At 37.7% G+C, this 22,918-nt stretch overlaps 3 protein-coding genes across 10 annotated transcripts; 1 reads left to right on the plus strand and 2 right to left on the minus strand.

Annotated features, from left to right (window-relative positions):
- Positions 1-1,090: 1,090 nt before the first annotated feature.
- On the minus strand, positions 1,091-4,198 carry LOC120010994 (39S ribosomal protein L41-B, mitochondrial-like). The gene is made up of 4 exons (XM_038861981.1): positions 4,035-4,198; positions 3,757-3,927; positions 2,504-2,568; positions 1,091-1,551 (listed from the first exon to the last, which is right to left on the minus strand). The coding sequence occupies exons 2-4, from the start codon at positions 3,899-3,901 to the stop codon at positions 1,483-1,485; spliced, it is 279 nt and encodes a 92-aa protein (XP_038717909.1). The 5' UTR covers positions 3,902-3,927; positions 4,035-4,198; the 3' UTR covers positions 1,091-1,482.
- A 2,642-nt stretch (positions 4,199-6,840) lies between these two features.
- LOC120010996 (homeobox-leucine zipper protein ATHB-6-like) lies at positions 6,841-8,153 on the minus strand. Of its 2 annotated transcripts, none has more exons than XM_038861990.1 (3): positions 8,028-8,153; positions 7,553-7,926; positions 6,841-7,443 (listed from the first exon to the last, which is right to left on the minus strand). In XM_038861990.1, the coding sequence occupies exons 1-3, from the start codon at positions 8,050-8,052 to the stop codon at positions 7,108-7,110; spliced, it is 735 nt and encodes a 244-aa protein (XP_038717918.1). In that variant the 5' UTR covers positions 8,053-8,153; the 3' UTR covers positions 6,841-7,107. The 2 variants fall into 2 exon arrangements, with proteins under 2 accessions (XP_038717918.1, XP_038717917.1); XM_038861989.1 differs by having other exon boundaries at positions 7,553-7,929; positions 8,028-8,126.
- Positions 8,154-13,089: 4,936 nt separating this feature from the next.
- LOC120010995 (protein FAM91A1-like) lies at positions 13,090-22,584 on the plus strand. 7 transcript variants are annotated; one of them, XR_005470964.1, is made up of 12 exons: positions 13,090-13,378; positions 13,708-13,861; positions 15,158-15,275; positions 15,721-15,817; positions 16,800-16,906; positions 17,056-17,178; positions 17,339-17,492; positions 18,037-18,097; positions 18,193-18,575; positions 19,378-20,986; positions 21,240-21,708; positions 22,295-22,584. XR_005470964.1 is itself a non-coding variant. In XM_038861983.1 (11 exons), exons 2-11 carry the CDS (start codon positions 13,734-13,736, stop codon positions 21,526-21,528), a joined length of 3,069 nt encoding a protein of 1,022 aa, XP_038717911.1. In that variant the 5' UTR covers positions 13,090-13,378; positions 13,708-13,733; the 3' UTR covers positions 21,529-22,044. The 7 variants fall into 7 exon arrangements, 6 of the variants coding, with proteins under 6 accessions (XP_038717911.1, XP_038717912.1, XP_038717915.1 ...); XM_038861983.1 differs by lacking the exon at positions 22,295-22,584 and having other exon boundaries at positions 21,240-22,044; XM_038861984.1 differs by lacking the exon at positions 22,295-22,584 and having other exon boundaries at positions 15,721-15,764; positions 16,831-16,906; positions 21,240-22,044.
- The last annotated feature ends 334 nt before the right edge of the window (positions 22,585-22,918 follow it).

A 22,918-nucleotide genomic window follows, 5' to 3' on the forward strand; every position in this document is an offset into this window, starting at 1 on the left:
TAACCCAGATTCAGGCAATGTGTACCTATTGAAAAGTTTTGGGATGAGATCCATTTTTGACCCCTCTACTTTGGTCAAAGTGTATTTTTGGCCCCTCTACTTTGTTTTTGATAAAAAAAGTAATAAATCCTACTAGTTTCGGACGATATAAACCCCTCAATTGAAATTCCATCAAATAATTGACCACGTGGCATATTATATGCCACATCATCTTCCTAAAAGCCAATCAGCTGATGGAAGAGTTTATATCATCCGAAACGTAAAATATAGGAGTTTGTTTTGCCCGAAACAAAGTAGAGAGGCCAAAAATACATTTTGACAAAAGTAGAGGGGGCCAAAATAGATATTTTTCATGTTATCCCAGTCTATAATTCTATATGCATGTATTATTAGATTCCTTTTAAGTTTTAAGACAAAAGTTATTGCAATCTCCATGTCCTCGGAGGAAGAGAAATATAAGAAAAAAAATTGGAGTAGTTATGAAGTGCACTAACGTTTTAATGGTGTTCCAACTGCAACGGAATCGGCTTTCACACACATTGAGCTGTTATTATAGTGGTGACAGCCTAAAATGTTTGGTAGACCAGTACCAGAAGTTGCTATGTACTGTAAACATATCCGTATGGGTTGTCCCATAACTTTGGGAAGGAAACATTTAAGTATTGAAGAACTAAAACTCATGAAAGCTGTACAATAATAATATATTCAAAGGTAGCTTGAAGGCTGAAGCAATCACGTTGGTCGGTGGGTTACGGGTCCTGCAATAGAAGTCGCTATAATTTCTCTGCTATTTTAATCACAAACATTTTATTGATTTATCATGTTAAATCATGTTTATCAATGTGGCGCCCACACATTTTTATTTTTTTAAATTTAATAAACATACTAGATATATGTGATTAAAACTACAGTAACTTCTACTCCCGAAGCTCTCGTCCACATTGAAAATAGAAAGCCCTAGCCTGGAAACTTCTCACCATCCATCTAATCTGTACAATGATTTCCCCTAAGGATGTAATTCATTAGGTGCACTATCATGGATCTGCAAAACAATCTTTCATATTCTTCCATATCCAGCAGAGAAGTATCCTCAAATTTTCATGTTCATTCAATATTCTATTTATTTGCAAAATGAATTGAGTTCATAACATTTGACATTTCAGACAAGGCTAAGCGATGGCATGATGATGAATCAGAGATCCAAGATCCATGATTCGGCGTCTGGCCTGTTGGATACTTTATAATCAATTGATCATGGGCTATGGATCTCTACCATACAGGGTTTCAAAAGATCATGTTCAAATATCATATGCTATCAAAGAAACGTACTCATTAAGCAGGTAATCAGTTGATGGTTCTTCATAGAACAGGAACATATGTGATGACTGCTATGTCACTCTCCCCTTCAAGATCACCAAACATCATTAGACATCTTTTCAATGACTGATAATGAAATATCAGGCCTCCGCCCAATTTGTCTGGTTATTTAGCCGGTTCAGAAGCCTCGGTTGTTTTGACTTCAGTTGCAACTTGTGATACATATGGCATGAGCTGCAGGCAACAGATAAACTCTATGTAAGAACATGCTTAAATGCTTGACTTAGCTCATAGATGAAAAAGGCTGTGGAAAGATTTATGATTTGCACAGTACCCTTTCCTGGCCAATCTAATCAACCAAACTAATATCAGCATCATGATTTTCGTACAACAGATTACTTGTTTCGAGGGAAGGAGCTCCATGGGAAGTTGAACTACAAAGGCAGAAAATTTGGAAAGAGCAGGTTGGAATTGCAAATTTGCAAATTGGGACTGGAGAAAGAGAAAGGAGAACTGCACGGAAATAAGTGATCATGTATCCTTCAACAACTCTGCTTACAAGCAGAACCAAATTAGAACAAATATCAATAACTTTACCTCCATTTATTTTGCACAAGCTCTTACTCTCCTACATCAGATTTCCTGAACTATCTTGTCGTACAAAATTTAGAACTAGGTTAGGAGAAGGAAAATCAGTTTCCTACTTCAAGATTACCAAACATCATTAGACTTTCGAATAAATACTGAATGTTTAAATTTAGAGCAAAATAAGAAGTTTTGTAAATTCAGCTTCCTCTTTCTTCGATCTCAACTCTTACATATAGCAGGCCTAGATGTCTAGCATGGTTACCCAGTCTCAAGTTATTTATTTTTCCTTTTTAAGAAGCATCTACCAACTATTGGAATGAATTTTTACTAATGAAAGAAATTAAATGCTCGAGCAACTAAATAATTCAAGTTTTGGCCTGAGGGCATTAAGAGCTCAGGACACAGATTCCAAACCATGTACGTTTTTGCAAAATCAACTGATTTCCTATGAAGTTTGATTACTGGGACCAACATCTTCATATAAATTGGCATCTTATTAATGAAATAAGCACACAAGTATAGAGTGCGAACTGCACTTGTTCTAATCCTTGAGAAAAATCAAGTTAGGAATAGTGAAGAATGAAATATAAATTAGTACCTCAAAGTCTGTCAAATCAGGAACAATATAGTTTGGTAGTTTCTCTGGCATCAGAACATACCCACCTGCAACAAATGGCTATGTTACTTCACAAACTACTAAATGACAATCAAGCTTTGGGAAACTAAAGGGAAATACCTTACAGCTCAAACTTTTAAATGGTACAAACTACAACTCTATAGGTTTCATTGACCTAATAACTCGACTTGTTTGGCCCAAAACTTATATACACATAAGTATACTCCTAGCAAACGTCTACCAAAAAGAGAATGCAGTAAAATATAATTATTATTAAGATCTCATTAGCAGTGGTGAGCTATGATGATATACATTCTTGTGAAACCAATCAACCATTGTCTGCTACTGTCTACGCAGGTAGTTCATTACCTCTGCTGCTTAGTGTTTATATATGACGAATACCTACGCTATTATGAATTAATGAATATGCATTTTGGATTACAAGTTGTTAATAGCATTGGCTGACCAAGTTTTGGAACACCAATAGGATCCTCACAAGAGGAACAACAAAAGTAAACATTCCACTGCAGAAAGGAAAGAAGGGAAAAGACGAACGTCAGAAAAAAAGGGAAAACATATATAAAGCTATAAGCAGTACATAAAACTTAAGTTGATTATTTTGGGGTTTAAGAATAGGCTCATACATCACCCCTCATTCATCTCCATCTCCAACTACCATCCAGTCTCATTCTTCGGATGATGTCGGAGTTGTTCCTTGTGGGAATGCCTATTCCTAGCCCCTTAAAAATAAACTTTACACACATGCAACACATACCCCCCTTTCATTAAATTTTTTCCTTATTGACCGGTTTTCCATTTTTCGTGTTTCATATAGGTTTTTCTTGACCAATCTGAAGAGACTAAATATTACAAGAGCTGAAAACTTGACGAACACATATACCCATGCATATATATGTCAAAATTTTGTGTTATATATATGTAAATATAAACATACACAAACATGAGCATCTGATAGGCATTTACATATATATACATGTGCGCATGAGTAAGCAATACGCATGTACATATATCATACCCAAATGAAACAGGAAGATAGACCCAAATTCGTGTGCAGCCTTACAATTTAGAGATTATTACATCTATTGATCAATGTTACAGTGTTACATATATTGCTGTAACTACAGGAACTTGTTCAGAAGTCCCTCCACAAGTATATAACAAAAATCAAAGACAACATAAGCAAATAGATTGGAAAAATCTAATAAAGAGAGTACCTTTGCGAGTGTGGAAACCCATAGGTTTGCAATTCTTGCCCTTATAGTAATTACGAGGGGCACGCTTTGACGAGAGGATGTCCAGCGATGAAGTCCGCTTCCTCCGAAATGCCCTTCCGATCCCCGTTAACAGACCCAGCGGCATATTCAAGCAATAACTTAATCTCTCGTCTTCCATCCAACAAAAAAACCATCAGATTATGAACTGATTTAGGCATTAAAAAGAAAAGAAAAAAAACAAAACAATGATGCTGAAGAGAGAAAACCAAGTAGCTAACCTTATATTCAGAGAACTAGAAGGAGTAAACGGAAACAAGAACAGTAATCAAGGTGAGAACCACCCACAATGGGACCAACGGAGTCAATCCGAGAGGGCACAAAATGCAGGGAGGTAACGGAAGAAAGATGGCGGTAGAGAAGGCTTTCTTTCACCAGAGTGTTTAGAGGGTTTTCTGGTTTATTTATGGGCAGTGGGAAGCCCAACGAAGAAAGAAATCGGTAATAAAAGCCCAATAATGAGAAGGCTTGGGTACCTCGGCCTGGTGATTTCAAATGGGCTGAAAAAGTACAAGCCCATCTTAGATTTTTTGAACGACACATAACTCAAACGTGCAACACACTCTTACACACATGCAACAATATATAATCACAAATATGCTGTCCACATAATACAAATTCCACACGATAAATAAAAATATACGAATAGTTAGCCAATTAAGCTGAACACCGGCATGCGTGAAGCTCAACTCAGTCATCCTCCCAACATTTTTTTTTCTTCCTGTGAGCAAGTTTTATTAAAGAAGTCAGAACAGTAAGGTGGGCCTGAACCAGCATAAGTACACGACACACGAGTCTCACACACACTAATGAAATTGAAAATGCAACCTCTAGTGGACTGATGCGGCCCATTTTTCAATGTGATGGGCCCATCCCATTTGCAGATAAGTGGGCCCTTTAACTTGGTCAATCAAAATCCAGTATTCTACATCTTTTTAGTCAATGTTTTTTAGTATATCTTTTTGGTCGTTTGTAGGAGGAATGATTGTTAGCAGAGAGAGAATCAAGCCACCAACCATGTATATAACTCCATTTGGATATATACAATGACGTCGATGACTGGACGTAAATTGTGATTGTTGCTGGGGCCATATTGTTTGTCCGAATGAGTACTGTACGTACTTATACAATAATATCTTTTTTTTTTTTTTTGTGGCAGTGATGACCACTCCAAACATCTTCTGAATTTTCTGAATTGATGTTATAATGATAGACATATTCACATATTGAATTTGTTTTCATTCATAGATGCTGACCAGTTGAGAAGAAATCAGAGAACCGGGTGTGTATGTGTGTGTCTGCAAGCTGTTTGTTATTTGGCCAACGAGAAACTCACTTCCATGTTTGGGAATGGGAAAAACTTATGGTTTTTTGGAGGGTTAGCTGGTAACTTGAAAGGCAGGAGTGTGAGACGTGTTAGCTTGTTACAGTTGGCTTATTGGGTGTCCCGCATTTTGCGTTTCCAAAGATGAAAAGAATTTTTAAGGTGAAACAAGTTGGCGGGTTATTGGGATTGTCACCCCAAAAGCAAGCTAGCTAGATTCCAATTGGGCATCGACAGCAGACGACAGACAAGGAAGGGACCCATTTCTGACATTAACAGAGACTTGGATGAGCTAAATAGTCGGAGCAGCTTTTTGTTCTGTCCTTTTCCCACTTCAAAATGGAGGGGTAGAGGGACTGATGGAGACTTGTGTTCTCGCCAATTCCACTCGTTCAACAATGAGCTTCCCGAGGAGGTAACACTAAAGTTGATTCGCCACTGTTGATTTCATAGAAAAGGCATGCAAGCGATTTCACAGTGACAATAATTGTTGCATACATTCTTATGAGTAACACACTGATCTTATCTCAATGTCAAGAGGGGAATCCACCACCTTCTTAATTGGACCATGTGACCAACGCTTGAATCCCACCCCACCCCACCTCCATGTCCCATTCCCTCCCACTCTTCCAGCTTAGCTGAAGAAAGAAAGAAAGAAAGAAAAGAAAGTCTTGCTAACAAGTAACCTGAAGATATTGGTTAAGCCTCTATGTAGAATAGTAGTGTGTCTTAAGCATCTCTTAATAAAGTCTTGCACTAATGTTATTGCATTGTCTAATTAGTATGAAATATTTGTGGTTTGGTATTTTATATAACCTTATACTCAATCGCTGGCTTTAAGGTGGAACTCAGCGCGATAGTGAACTTGTGGTAGTAAAGATGTGGGCGCCTGCCTAGTGCCTGTCACGATTGTTGAAAATTGAAACTTGGTGTATATGTGCATGATTTATACGCCATCCTGAGCTTAGATTTCTGCCTTTTTCAATTTTTCTTGTAGTTCAATTTTTCCGTATCGGTTATCAAGCTTTGTCCTTGCATAGACTCATAGAGTGGCACCACTAGATGGTAGATAGGGGACTTCAATATACAAAATCTTACGACACTTGAATGTGTTAGCTATAAGTCAGGATCTACTTTTCACCAACCACATGGTTTGATAGACGCCCATCAGAAACCCCCACAACAGTAAAAGGATTACAAGACATTATACATAGGCCAAAGGTTTCATATTTGCTTATTTGCTCTTTCTTTTTTTTTTGTTTTGTTTTGGTATCCGAGGAACCGCTAGTATACCTTTTGGATAACTGACTAGGCGTAAACCTCGAGCTGTCAGAATAGTGCAACGTGTAAGATTGGGCCGAAGTGTATGCAGGTAGGGGCATGGTTATCTGCTCTTTCTTATTTTCTTATTAAGAGAAACCAAACCACAGTTTCAGTCGATCCTACTAATGTAAGACTGTTAGGTTTTAATACTATATAGTATTACCATATATTGCCAAATACGATTGCCATACAAATTACATAGATTTTTAATTTGGATAATTTTTTTTCATAGTGGCGACCACCATGTGGCGTGATATATTAACTCAAAACATTTTAGCTTTTAAGTATTGTATATAGATTCATTGTCCTTTTCAATTGCAAAATAAAGGACCCTGGAAAACATAATCTTGGCTGAGTTTGGTGTGCCAGTAAACATAATATTTGGAACAAGTTTTCATAATTTATGCGACACTTGCATTAGTTGGTGCAACTAGGTAAATTTTAAAACAGATGGCACAGCATGTAAGCATCAGAGTTCCAACACTAACACCTAGAATTTCCCAAGGAAACTACTTCCTGCCAGTGTGGCAGGGTTGAGCTCTGATATTGTTTTGTTAATGAAGAAGAACAAGTGGACCTAATTTACAAAGTTTTGAAAAACATTTTCCTTTAATAACACTAGGAACTTTTTGATGATTTCTCTGATTTTACTGCTCGGGGAAATACCAGTGAATAGTAGGAGCTTGATCAACTGAAAAGAAGTTGTAGGAATCCTCTGCCCGCAGAAAATTCTGCTCTTCTATTTTTACTAGTTGTGGTTGATAAACGTTATGCAAAATCATTCTGGAGTCGGACATGAATGGATCAGATGAAGAAGAGCCATTCAACTCCAGAGAAGAATAGCCCGGGTATGTTAGTTCTTGACCATTCACATGCTCACAAAGATCATGGTTTTTACTCTGCTGGAATGCAGGGGACTCTTCTTTAAAACATCCACCAGCATCTGCATTCTCTTCCTGGATCTTGGCTTTCAATTCGTTTAGCTGCAATTCAAGTACAAAAACAATGAAATAAGTAAAAATTTAAACTAAATTTGTCTAATTCAGCATGCTAAACCTTTATAATATAACATGATGTTGGTTATAGTAATACCTGCTCATATAGAACTGTTTTTTCTTGCTCAAGTGTACTGTAATTGACCTTGAGAGCATCATAATTGGCTTTAAGGATGTCATAGTCTTTCTCTAGTTGCTTTGTCTTCGAACGGGCACGGCGGTTTTGGAACCAAATTGCTACTTGTCTTGGTTGTAGGCCTATTTCTTGTGCCAGTTTTTCCTTTTGCTCTGGTTCAAGCTTGTTGTCAGCCTCAAAACTCTTCTCCAGTGCCCTTACCTGACTGATATTTAATCTACGTTTCTTCTCTGTGGTTTGACTAGTTTCCTCTGAGTTGTCATCTTCTTCTAGACTATCCAAAATTGTTTGGAATTCTCTACTGTATAATTGGTTGGTCCTCTCCATCTTCTCTTCTTCTAAGTTTGGCATAAGAAATGCAGATTACAACTACTAGTTGAAAATGGTCATATTGACATGTCTTAACCGTCAATTTGATATTGAAATTTTCATTTACCTTTTGCAGAAGTGATTGAGATCATTAGGACACCAAGGAATTGAACTGCTTTGTGTTGAATGGCTCCAGCTCCAGAAGAAAGAGAGAAAAAAAAAACCAGAACTTCTGCAGCAACCAAGAACAGGAGGGATAGTTATGGATTCAAACTTCAAACAACCAGAACCCAGAAAGCAGAGAAATTACCAAAACCCTTTTTCAGAGGTAATGATTAAGGAATCAATTCAAGTATAAAGAAGAAAAGAAGGCAGGCGCATTATATAAAGTCATACACTCTTGATTGATGTGAACTATGAAAGGTGATTGAAAATGACTCATTAGTATGATTTCTTCCCACTTTTTTTTTCTCTTTTGCATGGATTTATGATTGGATAGTCCATATTTTTTAAACAAAAGGAGTATTGCATACACAGTAAGATCTGTGAGCAAGGATCTCTCTATTATTAATATTATTGGTCATTTTAGTGGGATAATGTTGGATCCTCAAAGAACAAAGGTAGAATATGCTTCATATTGTTCCTACATTGATTTGCAAATGCAATTGTGCTTCAAAACTAGTGAATCTATGAGAACATTCTTCAAAAATGTGAGTTAGGTAAGGGAACAAATTCATGAATTTGAGGAACATTAATAGGTATTCCCCAGGAAGATTTATTGATCCTTCTGTGTTAATAGCCCTTCAAGCATGGTTAGATATTGAAAGAGGGAGGGTAATTGGTGTAGATGTTGACCAGCTAAGGATAAGTTAAGCTTAGCTGCACCATCGTTGTCCTTTGATGGGTCTACTTGATCAGCACCAAATGTACTAATCGTTGTGACAATACAACCCTAAAATTCAACTCAACAAGAAAAGTGAAAAGAAAAAAACAAAAAGGAAGAAAAGCTGTAGAAAGTAGAAACCACTTGCATGTCTAATCTGGGGTTATAACAAAACAGCTGTTTTACATACAAATAACTCTCCTTAATGTGCCTGTGTTTAACAGTCTTGTAGCTATAAATGTTTTTTTTTTTTAACTCTAATACTGAATATACAAGGATTCAAGTTATATTATGAGTTCTTAGTGTTATTTGTATCCACACATGTGTTAGGTGTAAGCGTTCGATATAGTTTATAAATAAAGATTTAATCCCTCTCAATTAAGAGGGCTCTTTTAATGATTTTTTTAGCCTTCAGCATCATAATGAAAAAAAAAATTGATGCAAAATCGGACCGACCTCTTGACTGCTCGGTTTTGCAGATGTCTTAGTTGATTAGATTAAGGTTTAGATCAATAGTTAATAAGGCTACAAAGAGGATAAGCTTCAGGGCCTTAGGCTCTCACCAAAAAGATAGTGCCATGCCCTATTGATTATACGTTGATATAGATATCTATGGTTCTATTCATCCCCTCCCTAGCTATAGGGATGCCCTTTAACAATGGCAGCTTAGTCATAGATTCGTGCCCCTAAACCCTAATAATTTCAATTGGGAATCTAGGTTTAATTTGACACGTGATCACTAATTTCCATGGTGCCAAAGTCACACAACACAACCATAATCTAGAAATCTTTAAAATGTTAAAATAACTTTTGTCTGTATCTAAAACTCCTTAACGAGTCAGTGTTGTAAATCCACAACCCTATACACATCAACAATATTGTCCGATTCTCGAGGATACATTGAGTCTGCACATCTTTGTTCCTTCTTAGCCCTTATTAAGGGCCGAAATCCATGGGTCAAAACCTAACTCATTTGGGCAAAAAAAAAGTTTTCTTGTTGTTGTGTTAGGGGCATCTACCGAATTCCCCATTTACTAGTTTTAGGCTTTTAGCTTAGCATTACATGGTATTACTTTATCATTGTTATATTATATAACACACCAAGAAAGTAGAAACGTGCTCATATCAAGCACCAATTCTTATAAAAGGAGTTGCATAAGAAGAAGGAAAAAAATGCAAAACCTTTTTTGTGACCGGCCACTATTTGTGGGTCAGTAAAACAGCTTATTGAAGACGACGCACCTGTCAAAACTTCTAAAATGTCGGCAACCTGTCCCACAACAAGTGAAGCTAGTAAGTCGTCGTTCAACCAAGTCACGTTTTCCTCGCATAGTCATGGTGCTCTGGGTTAAGGGGCCTTACAGTAGAAGTCGCGACTACATTTATCCTTCAGTTTTAATCAAACATTCAGTCTGTTTGTGTGGAGTCCATACATACAGTGTTTTTAATTTGATAAACAAACTGAATTTCTGTGATTAAAACTGTAGTGATTTCTACCGCAAGAGCGCTACTCCATCCATAGTGCTCCGGAGTGGATTGCCTATGTAGATAGAGAGAGATCAGGGTCATGCTATATTGCTATTGGAATCTAATATAAGCAGCAGTACGAAAAATAGGTATAGGTCAATTATTTTAGCACATAAGGAAATGCCAAATCCAATGTACTAGTAATAAGAAGCTAAATCCCACCATCAAAGCTAACAAAAGATCAATCAACATCAAGTTATCAGTACAATCACATGGCTTTCGAGGAGAGTGCCATTTCACTGGTCTGCTGCATTTTTTGTTGAATTCTTTGTCCTGTGATGGATGTACATTTTTGAGACTTCTTTAGACAGACTACCAAGGAATGTGGTGTAGATTTCAGACCCCAAATAAGGGTAGGTGGTCCCTCTACATCCTAAGGGAGGAAAGATCTACAAGGACGGTTCTATGTAGGATTAGATAGGTTGGAAAATGAAGGGGCAGCTGCAAATTTCAGACTAGCAATCTAATCATATGAAGTAATTGGGGAAGAAACTTTGGATTATTGGACGGCCCACTTAAGACTAATATAATCCACAAGGAATGAATAACTTCTAGACTTTTAGTACCCAGAAAATGTAGTTGTGAATCGCCACGACTTTTCTTTCTGACCACAAGAATGCTACACCAAGGTAGGGTTTTTCAGGGTTGATCCTAAGGTATAACAACAACTGTTTGCACATGTTTTCTGAATTCTGATAAGAGAGAAGCTAACAAAATACTCTGACCATTTACACCAAAGAGAACATAAGAACGCATTGTAGTATAACACAGTACACATACCAAGAAGAAAATGAAATTTGCACACAAATACTGCAGCTTCACCATGGGCACTCTTCTTTATTGAACAAAGTTCAGTCTATTACAAGTCAATAGACATTCAATAATCGTTAAAAATATTATGACTATCTGAAAACAAAATTATTGTGTATTTTTGAGTAGCAAATCAATGAACAGAAACAAAAGGTCAGAGGAAAAGAAATCTGAAAAATCTACCTGAAGTGTATAGCTTAAGGAAGCTGCATAACGACGATAAAATTGATGCTGCACTGTGTGCTCAACCATTGATCGAAATCCTCGAAAGTCTACATCCTTCAAGTCATTCTGAAAATGCCAGCCAATTGTATCCTCTGTCGCGTGTATATAATTATTGTTCTATTCTAGGGATGAAGGGTATGGTGCACACTGCACAGCATGGTGATATATTAATTTCAGCAACCTTCATGGCATGGCAGAACCATTCAGGGACATCTCCTTTGGGAAACTAGAATAGAACAAATTAAGTGGCAACACCATTCAGACTGTAAACACATGTAGGACAACAAAGAAGCTGCTTAACCTACTTTATGAAGTCATAGCAAACAAAAATTCTCAAATAAACATCAAGCTTTAAGCAATATATCCTATTTTTAACCCGGCCGAGCTTGATTTAATGATCGATGATTTAATGTTTACAATCTGGAAGGAGGGGAATGGACAGTGCAACATGCATATAGCAATAAGCAATTATTGCTCATAGCAGTAAAAAAGAAGAAGCATAAAGCAATAAGTTATATTTTCTATTTTGGAACGCAGAACTGGAGTTTCTTTGCTTGTCAATTTGTCAAACTAATCCTATCACCATTTTCAAGCCATTTGACACACTAAGAGAATCACATTAGTAGTCATTCATAGTTACCACTCACCAACATACATTCCAATAGTAAGCATCAAAGATAAACAACACTCGTGACTCGTGCACAAGGCGTTCCCGCAGTCGGCGGGATCAGGGAATGCAACATGTACTCAAATCTTTATCCCACATAATATGTGGAGAGGCTATTTCCAACCGTAAGCATTGGTGACAATAAAGTTTAGCAAACACGATTTATGTTTAGCAAACACGATTTATTACTGCAATTCGAGAGGAACGCCATAAAAAAACTGGTTCTATATTTGATCAATTTCATTAACGTAATTTCCTTTTCTTATTACACATAATCAACTGAATAAGCAACACTAACTAAAGAAACGAAATTCCCGCTTTCACTGAAAAACATTTGTCTCTGCATGATAATAAGGCAATTATATCCATACCCCAACCTCGAAACGAAGAGCCGTTGAACGCTTTCCTCTCCGCTCCTTCAAAATTTTACGCACAATCCTGTCATTCAAGTTTGAAAACATATACAATGATCCTAGCTAGGAGAAAAGGAAAAGAAAAAGGTAAAGCAAAAAAACACAAAAAGAAAAAAAAAAAAACGAAAACGATGAGAAAACAACTGTACTCAAAATAGAACAAACGAGAAAGCGAAGAAGCAGCTTACCGAGGCAGAGAATGAGGTGCGCTCATAGAGGGCCGTGGATTAATGGAGCAAAAGCAGGCCCTCATACATGCACACCCCTACGACTCCGGGTCTCTCTCGCATGCGGTCTTCGTCTTTCCCGCTGTTTTTTCTTCTCTTTCAATTTTTCAGTTTCCCAGTTCCCAGAAACGGTGAGAACCAAAGTGGGCCGAGCTTTTGTGTTTCGGACAAAATAGAGCTGGGTAAGGAAGCCCAGGTCAGAAACCCTAGGAAAGTGCACTGTGCCAATGACTACTGACTACAATCAGAAGCTGATGGGGTGTTTTTATAACTAGGAAAGTTTCCTTCACTTAAAGCCCACGGAAATTCAAAAAGGAAAGTTTCCTTCAGTAAGGCCCATGGAAATTCAAAAGGGAAAGTTTCCTTCAGTAAGGCCCACGGAAATTCGAAAAGGGCGTTTCCTTTCCTAACTTTAAGTCGGTCGACTATTCCACGCAGAAAAAAGGAAAAATGGTCGACTATAGTATTCCGAAAAAACAAAAGGCAGTAATTACGAATTAGTTCCAACGGTAAGAAAGAGATGGCATCAAATTGAAGGGAATTAACAGAAACAACCGATTCCAAATTCAGTGTTCTAAGTTCTAACGACGGAGTACGCTTTGTCAGAGGTTGAGGATGCACGTCATGGAGTAACTGGCACCCAGATTTTTCAGATCTCTTGTGCCCGATCCAAGCTCTGCTTTGATCGGCCAATTGCCCGACAGATCAGAAACCGCTGCTGTCTTGGTACGTGAAACTCGTCATCATCGCTAATTCAACACGAATTATTTTGGATTTTGATTCATTATTTTTTCTGTTGAACGAAGACGAATCTATGATTTCAGTTTTCCTGCAACAAAGTTGTTTATTTGCTATTTGTGTGTTCTCATGTTGACGGATGTCCATGGTGAGTTTGCTTACTGTGATGAGTATGTTATGAGCTATTATTAGATGCAAACTTCTCGTATGCATTTAGGGTTTGAGAAGATGATGACGTTTTGATTCTGTGGCATGTTCTCTAATACCTGCAATTTGCTGTGGTGGTGGTCTATAATTGTTGCTTGATTTGCTTGCAGAGAGCAGGTACGAGTGATTAGGCAATATGCAGCACAATCCTCCTACTGTCGAGGAACAGTTGGTTTTAAAAGCAATCAAAGAGGAATGCCCTTGGGAGAGCCTCCCGAAACGGCTTCAAGCAACTCTAGGTTCTAAAGAAGAGTGGCATAGAAGGTCTTAGTAGATTTCCTTGTTCTTTGTGTTATATTTTTGAAGTAATAACTCTTCCGTAAGTTCTTGGTTTGCAATTTTGGAGTGTTACTCTTCCCCCTTTCCCCCTGTCTTTGAGTGTAAATGAAGATGCATTCATTGAAATTTAGATCGTAATTACTGATGAATGCAGTCAGTCAATATTCTTCTGTTCTTTTCCCAAAAGGAAAATAGTTCGTCATTCCGTCAGTACAGCCAACTCATGTTATTTATTTATTATGAGGACCAAAATAATAGTTGAAGACTTGAAGTTTACTAATGGTTTTCCCTTTTCTAGCTATCAAATTCACGAGAATTAACTCCCAGGCTTCTTTCTATAGAGACGTGGAGCACAAGTGGGTTTAGGATGGGAAAACGGTTGTCTTTTTCTGTTAAAGGTTGGTAAACTAGAAAGAGTAAAGATTTAGGAGCTGGTTCCCTCTTTTTATCCAGTCCACTAAGATATGTTACTCTGATCATTCGTCTGATGTCCGAAATTGATCATTCGTCTGATGTCAGAAACTTGTTCAAATTGGGTAAGAAATCCAGTGGACATATATAGTATCTTTAGGTTGCAAAGAGCATGCAGTTAGATTATGAGTTTCTTAGAAGGCGTGTGAAGTGGCCTTAAGGTGTTACAACCTGGACTAGATGCTCCACTCTTGTATTGTAGGTTATTATCCCTGAAAGAAAGTAAGTTTGTTCAATGATCTTCTTAGACTCATTGTATAGTTGGAAAGGATGGTTGTTGGGTTTCATGCTTTAAAACAGTATTTTGCATGAAAAAGGAATCAATATTTTTCTTTTGATAAAGGCTATTAATGATTTGTTTTGGTTGCTTTATTGTTAGGTAAAAGAGTATTAGGACAATAAATATTGCTTTAAGTCTACATCAAGCCAAAATTAATTACTAAGTTACTGGTAGTAAGTTGCTGAATCAAATGGTTCATGAAACTTGTGAGTAGCTGTCATCAATGAGTGCCGATTTGGGAGAGTTGTAGTATTTATATCCTTTTCTTTTGATTAATAAATGCAATCACAACCAAGTGATAAAACCTACAACCTAACCTCCATCTTATCTTCTCTAGAGAGGAGAAGACAATAGGGTCCTTTTCCTTGATTATTATGCAAGTACATATTTATTGCAAATGGATACCCAAATGATGTATTCAATCGATCTTTATTCCTATAGACTATAGTGCTCGGGTTGTAGCCTCTCTGGTGATGAGTTTTCTTTTCATCAAATGTAATAATTCATTCTCATATTGGGACTTCTTCCAGGGTAGTTGAACATTGCATTAAGAAAAGACTTCAATGGAACACTTGTTTTGCTCGCAAAGTGTGCAAAGAAGGTGAATATTATGAGGACATGATGCGTTTCTTGCGAAAGAACCTGGCGGTAAGTGATATTGAGAAAGTTCTGGAAAATTTTGGTATGCCATATAAATGTAACAAATTGGATGAGAAGTTTTTATTTTTTTTATTTCATTTAAGTATGATATTGTTTGATTAAAACTGAAAAGTAAGTACTCTTTTTTGCATTCTGATTATGAGGCTGGCTTAAAAGCTCCAACATTGTTCTGTTTCTCACTTTCTGTCTCTGGAAATCTATAAGCTAGTGGTTCTAAAGTATATATTACCATGTAAAATGGCATTGCTGGTTTTGTAAGATGGCTGCCTCTGCTTGCTAGACATTTTTTATTGGTGTATTTTGATTATTTGCTCTAAGTATGAATTATAGCTTCACTGTGGAAATTGAACACGTACAATTAACAGGCAGTAATATTATATTTGTTTTACTATTTCCATAGTATCTGCTTACTCCCTGATTTCATCTCTCGCAGCTGTTCCCTTATCACCTTGCGGAGTATGTTTGCCGTGTGATGAGGTTATCGCCTTTCAGATATTACTGTGATATGATATTTGAGGTTATGAAAAATGGTAATTGGATACATTCTTCTAATTAATTTCAGAAGTGCTGGTATATTGTGTCTCAATGACTTATATCACCTGATTAAGGAATTTAATATAATTAATCAGATGCTTTATCTTCATTGGTTTCCCTTCAGTCCACTTTTTCTTTTTCTTCAAACCTTCTTTTTTTTTTGTTAATGAAGACCCTGTGTTTTCACGATTAGCTTCTGACTGAATACTAGTATAAGGATTTATGGATATTTCTAAAGACATGAGAAAGTGAAGTTCATGGATCTTCAAATAATCCCCCCCCCCCCTCCTCTTAAGGTGATTGTCCTGATATTTTCAGAATATAGTCCATACAGTTATTTAAGGAATAACAAGTTGCTCCAATCATTATGTATGGGTCCACACTGAACCAACACAGTTAAATAGTTTAGATTTATTTGTTATCGGAAATAAATGTGTAACTATTGGGAGTATGGCTTTAATGTGGTTTAAACTTTGGTGTTGTGATGACTTGGGCTGAAAAAAATGTTTTGTTCGCCAAAATTATTGGGGAAGTGTATTTTCCTGAAAATTCAAGCCAACTTAATATGCTGAAAAAATTGATTCTGAGACAGTCAACAGAAAGGAAAACAATCAAGAAGGCCATAGGGCTAAATTGTATATCTCATATGCCCTTAGGATTGTGTGGAGGTGAGACAATGTGTTCAACTTCAATCATAACTGGGGACATAATAGAGGTAAGGTGATCAAGATTCAGAATTTCTGAGATGTAAATACCGAAATTAGGTTATGTTCTTCATAATGATTGTTCCAGTATTACGTACTAGTTGCTTGTCAAAGGTTTCGTGCGTTTGATACTTTCATTATATGCTCATATTCATTTTTGTCACTTTGTGTTTTAACCTCTTTCTTGATAATTTATTTGAATTATTTGCTGGCCACGGATCATCTAATGCCTCGTTGATTATCTACCATACTTATGATTTTATATTTCTCACAGAGCAACCATATGACAGCATTCCAAATTTCAGTGCTGCAGATGCTTTCCGACTGACGGGAATTGGAAGAAATGAGTTTATTGATATCATGAATAAGTGCAGATCTAAGGTACTAGGCTTTTGGGAGCTCACAGCTTACAGTGTTTTTTTTTGGGGGGGGGGGGGGGGGGGGGTGTTGTGTTCGGTTTTTTCCATGTGCATCATTGTAGTACTCTTACTATTTTCTTACCTATCCTTCATTCATCTCGAGCTGTCCAGAAAATCATGTGGAAGTTGAACAAGTCAATTGCAAAAGAATTATTACCTACACAACCGGTTGACTTTCCAATTGAATCATGGTGGGGGGTCTGTCTAGTCAACTTTACTCTTGAAGAATTTAAGGTGAGAATTTAATCATCTTCTTTCAGAAAGTTGCAGATGCAAAATGAAACTATCTGACTGTTCGCACATTTCTGCCTCAGAAGTAGTGTAAATAGTTTTTTGTTTGCTAATTAAAGTTGGATTTCAATGTTAACTTACCATGATTTCTGTTACATTTTAGAAACTCTCAGAAGAAGAAACAGCGACGATAGATAAAGTGTGTAAGGAGGAAGCTAATTCGTTTATCCTCTTTGATCCTGACATCATAAAGGGTCTGCACCGTCGCGGTTTGATCTACTTTGATGTTCCTGTCTATCCTGATGACCGATTTAAAGGTAAATTAGCGCGTCACAATTGCTTTCCAAATCGGGCCCCGTTAGTTAATTGTGGTTGAGCTTTCCTTTAAAAGATTTGAATTTGTCAGTGGATTACATCGAATTTCTACAATTCTACTATTTGTGTTAGCTTATAATAATTTTCTCCCTACTTCTCTGTGTTATCTATCTAATATTTTTGTCATAAGTTCCATGGTTGGCTTTCTCCGATTTAACTTCCTTTCTGCATTCCCCCACATATGAAAGCAAATTTATCTATCAATAGAGGGAACAGCCTTGGCATCATAGGTCTAGACCACCAGAAATTCTATGTGTAAGGTGTGGCTAAGGCTAGGTTTCTAATCAACCTTGCTCTCTGTTTTTTTTGGATCCAAAATAGAGTTTGGATAATGCTTCATTGTTTCTTCCTGTCATCTGAATATGTGTTAAATATGGTGTGATTAAGGAAGTGCGTTTGTTATTACATCGTTGGGATACTTCTGTCTCTACCCTGCTTATTTTTTCTGTTATGTGAATTCATATTCTAACATACATAGTGGTTCAGTTTCCAGGCTTGAAGGGTTCATTTCCAACAGGGAGCAATCTTATGAAGATCCAATTGAGGAGTAAGGCAGTCATTGCTATACGTAGATGTACTTTTTGTAATTTGAATGGACCACGGATAGGACAAAAACATCATGATACTATGTCCATTTTTCAGGTTATTGTATGCAGTCTTTGTTGTTTCAAGTGAAAATGCAACTGTTGCTGAACTGGCATCAACTTTACAGGCTGAACTCTCACAGCTGCAGGCTGCCGCATCATTTGCTTGTCGGTTAGGTTGGGCAGTGAAAGTAATTGATCCGGCATCTATTCTTCGTGATACAACCATACATGGCACTCCCAGAAACAATCTTATTGATGAAAATGATTCTTCTCTTTCTAGTATAGGCTCGGCAAGCATGTCTGTTGATGACAATGCTGCTCAGCAAGGAGATATTTCTGGGACAGAAAACTATGGGCCACATAATGGTCATGCTCGTGCTGCTTTCATTGTTGATGCTAATATAACATCTTATCTAATGATGGGATCTGTTTCACCAGGTTTTCTCCTCTTCCATGTTATCTTTTGCAGTCCATGATGTCTTGACTTGAACATGTTTGTCCATCTGCTTTGGAGGACGTTAGCTATTTATGTGAAATGAGAATAATGATACCACAATGCCAATTTATCAGAATTTTGAGAGTTTGTAATGATCCAAAACTTTAAGTACATTTAGAGTAATTTATTGTGTAATTATTATACTTGAATTTAGTCTGTAGTAAATTGGAGCTGTCTCTCTTGGGGCTATAAGCTGTGAGTTGGTTCAACCTTCTATTGGGAAAGAGGTTCAGTCAGACAATTGCTGAATGGGGTCTAGTATTAATAGATTTTTTAGGCAAGGGGTTACAAATTATCATAATGTCTGGCTGCCCTTCTGAATGCCCTCTTTACCATATTTTTCTAAAGCACGAAGGGAAATTCGCTACCTCCAGGAAACCTTGTTGTGGCAGTTTTTTTTCAGAATGCCTTTTTGCTTCTTCTATAATCGCCATTTTGTGGTCTTGGTTGCCATCACGTGGCAACCGGTAGTCTCTGATCCGCAACAGTAGAGATGAAAGATTATGATAGGATGCCAAGGAAAACAGTAGAGTAACTGATTAAGTATGTGTCAAGGATAACTGAATCTGGTAGATGTAGAAGGTATTTCTATTTCCTGGAGATGGAGAAACTTTTCTTGGTTCTTGAGGTTGCATGATGAGTTTTATCATTGTAGTTGAAGCATATCTGTTTCAATCAAAATAATGTTTGCATCACTTTGTTTTTTTTCCTGATTCAGTTTGTGTGTCTTTCTTTGTGTTGTAGGCTTGAAATCTCATGCCGTCACATTATATGAAGCGGGAAAACTAGGTCATGCCAGCATTGCAGATCTTTGCAAGGATCTTAGCACATTAGAGGGAACTAAATTTGAGGGTGAATTACAGGAATTTGCAAATCATGCTTTCAGCCTTCGTTGTGTTCTGGAATGCCTACTATCAGGTGGGATTGCTACTGATGCAGGAGTTGAGGAAGTTTGCAGTAAGATGGGTGTTTTGTCTTCAAGTAGTGATGAGACCACTTCTCTGATAGCTACAACGACTTTGGCGGAGAATTCAATGCACCCTGATACAGGTGCAACTGGGTTGGACATTGATAATTCCTTGAGATCACTGTTGCCTCAGCAGACTGTTTTGGCTGAGCCTGTTTCTGGAAGTCCTGGTGATGACTCAGCATTTTCTTTATCTGAAGACAATAATATTACCGTTGATTATGAATCAGATCCTCATGTACAGGGTGATGAGAAAATTGTACCAAATGAAGGGTCTGATGTTGGAAAAGGAACGTCAATGCGGAAAAAGAAATATTGCGTAGATATTCTCCGCTGTGAAAGCTTGGCTGCTCTAGCACCTGCAACTTTAGACCGGTTATTTCTTCGTGACTATGATATTGTTGTGTCCATGATTCCTCTTCCTTGTTCATCAGTTCTTCCTGGACCAGCAGGTCCCATTCATTTTGGTCCTCCCACTCACTCATCTATGACACCATGGATGAAGTTGGTACTATATTCAGCTGTGGCCAGTGGGCCCCTATCAGTTGTTCTGATGAAGGGACAATGTTTACGCCTGCTTCCAGCGCCATTGGCTGGCTGTGAGAAAGCCATCATATGGTCGTGGGATGGTTCCACTGTTGGAGGGTTGGGAGGGAAATCTGAAGGAAATCTGGTTAAGGGAAGTATACTTTTGCATTGCTTAAATTCACTTCTGAAGCACTCGGCAGTTCTAGTGCAGCCCCTGAGCAGATATGACCTTGATGAATCTGGAAAAATGATTACTATGGATATACCATTGCCCCTAAAGAACTCTGATGGTTCAATTGCTCGTATAGGTGATGAATTGAGTCTCTGTGAAAAGGAAAGTTCAAAGTTAAACTCTATGTTATCTACTTTGGCAAACAAGCTAGAGCTATCAACAGTTGGGTACATTCGACTGTTAAAACTATTTAATGAAAGAGAGTCGGATCACTTTGCACCTGACAATGAAAGATATGAATGGGTTGCATTGAGTGTGGAATTCGGGATACCACTTTTTAGTCCGAAGTTATGCAACAACATATGTAAAAGGGTTGTCTCATCAAAATTGCTTCAAGTAGATTCACTTTCAGAGCATCATGATTCAATGCAAGCCTTACGGAAAAGGTTACGTGATGTCTGCACAGAATACCAAGCAACAGGTCCTGCAGCCAAACTTCTATACCAGAAAGAGCGTCCAAAGGAAATATCTCGACAACTCATGAACTATGCTAGTGGAAGGTGGAATCCCCTTGTTGACCCATCGTCCCCCATCTCAGGGGCCTTGAGTGAACATCAAAGATTAAAACTTGCTAATCGACAGCGCTGCCGGACTGAAGTTTTGAGTTTTGATGGTAGCATCTTAAGGTCAGTATGTTCATTCTTCTTGTTCATGGTAGTTTGCTTCCTCTTACATGCTGGCTAGAAGTTGGTTATGCATATTGATTGTCACAAATCAAAAGGTTGAGAGGCTCAATGATGCTTTGTCAAAGGAGGGGGCATATTGTATCGACTATTTTTTACTGTGTGAGGAATGACTTGTTTACTTTTACTTCCTGTTATACTGTTGCAATCTAGATCTAGAACCTCTGAAGCCATAATTGTGGAATGTTATTTGCAGATCATATGCCCTTGCTCCCGTTTATGAGGCTGCTACTAGGCCCATTGAAGAAGCTCCTTCAGTGAATATGCCAAAAGTTGATCCAGATGAAGCTGATACCAGAGAAGTAGTTCTTCCTGGTGTCAATCTTCTTTTCGATGGTTCTGAATTGCACCCCTTCGACATAGGTGCTTGTTTGCAGGCATGCCAACCAGTTGCCTTAATAGCAGAGGCTGCATTAGCCTCAGCTTCTGTTGCACCAACCTCAGCTTCTGCTGCACCAGCCTCAGCTTCTGCTGCTATTAAGTAGGACTTTCTGCAACAATCTTGCTTCCATGGTGTAAAAGTTGATCTTCCATTATAGAGTTGGACCTGAGTTGTCAACTTATCACATCCTACGTCCTACCTGTATTCAGCGTGTTCCGTCAGCTGCTTTATCTTTGAGGGTGGTCACTGTGGAGGCTGTTGTGCAGTTGGGCTTATGTCTGAGGTAGAGATTTTGTTGTCTTGTGCAATCTACATATTCCACAAATGGTTTTCAGATTTACTTTGCACTTTTTGAATTCCCAAAACTTCTTTGGTAATCCTATCGCTCAAAAAAAAAAAAGAAGGTTTTGCTCAAATGCTTTTTTGTTTGAATGGAAAAAAAATAACTATGAAGTTATAAGAATGGAAAAACTGTTAATGGAAGGTCTACACTGTCAATTTTGGCTGCTTAAACTTGCTTTTCCTAGTTCTTCCATTCCTTTACATTTTGCTCTTTTGCTTGTGGGAAATTATCGGATTCAGAGATCGAAATAAATTGTGTTTATGCTTTCGCTTCTCAGGTGGTTACCACTTTAAATCATAGGTTTCAGATGATGCATAGATCTTTTTTTTTTTCTTGTGTGTGTGTGTGTGTGTGGTTATGTTGTTAATTTTTGAGGGAGGGAGAATCAAAACTTGCATGAAGTATATAAGGAGCATGCCACCACTAGGCCACAAGTGCTCCTTAGATATACTTTTCTTCTCTTACGCCTCGATCCTTGTCCCATAGGCCAGGTTCGACTTTAAACCTTTTCATGACATGAATGCAGGTTATACTGTCTGAAGCTTGGTTACACTCTGGTTACTCCTGATTTGAATGGGGATTCACTTGTACTGAATGGAGCCATGATATTGGTGAATGTTGCCATGCTGCAGATGATCATTTTTTTGGATCCGACTTGTGAACTTTTATACACTAATTTTCTTTGATGTACACACCATTGCTGTACCTAAATCCCAGAGGTAGCTTTATGTGATTTCTCAATGGGACTTTCTCAACATTGAGCTGCAACATCCAACAACTTCATTCCTTAAATCAATGAATCGCCTTTTATTCTTATGGCAACGCAAAATCACAATTTTGGTCCCACTGATATCTCAGCTTATTGACTCTGACAGGTGTTGTATTACTCACTTTTTCTTCCATTGATGTTTCATATCTTTGTTTAATCATCATATTTGCATAATAAAGTGTTAGGTATCTGTCCTAAAGGAAAAGGCATGGGACTTTATTTATCAGCTGCATGAGAAGGTCAGGTGGGTTTGTGCATGTCTAGTTTGGCCCCGAGTTTAGGCTTAGTGGGATGTTCTCGGTTAAAAAAAAAAAACCTAAAGGGTATAGTGGAATTTCCGATGAGGTGGGAGAGATCAATATCTCCACCCTAACAACTACT

The sequence above is a fragment of the Tripterygium wilfordii genome, chromosome 12, assembly GCF_013401445.1.
Source record: "Tripterygium wilfordii isolate XIE 37 chromosome 12, ASM1340144v1, whole genome shotgun sequence".
NCBI lineage: Eukaryota > Viridiplantae > Streptophyta > Magnoliopsida > Celastrales > Celastraceae > Tripterygium > Tripterygium wilfordii.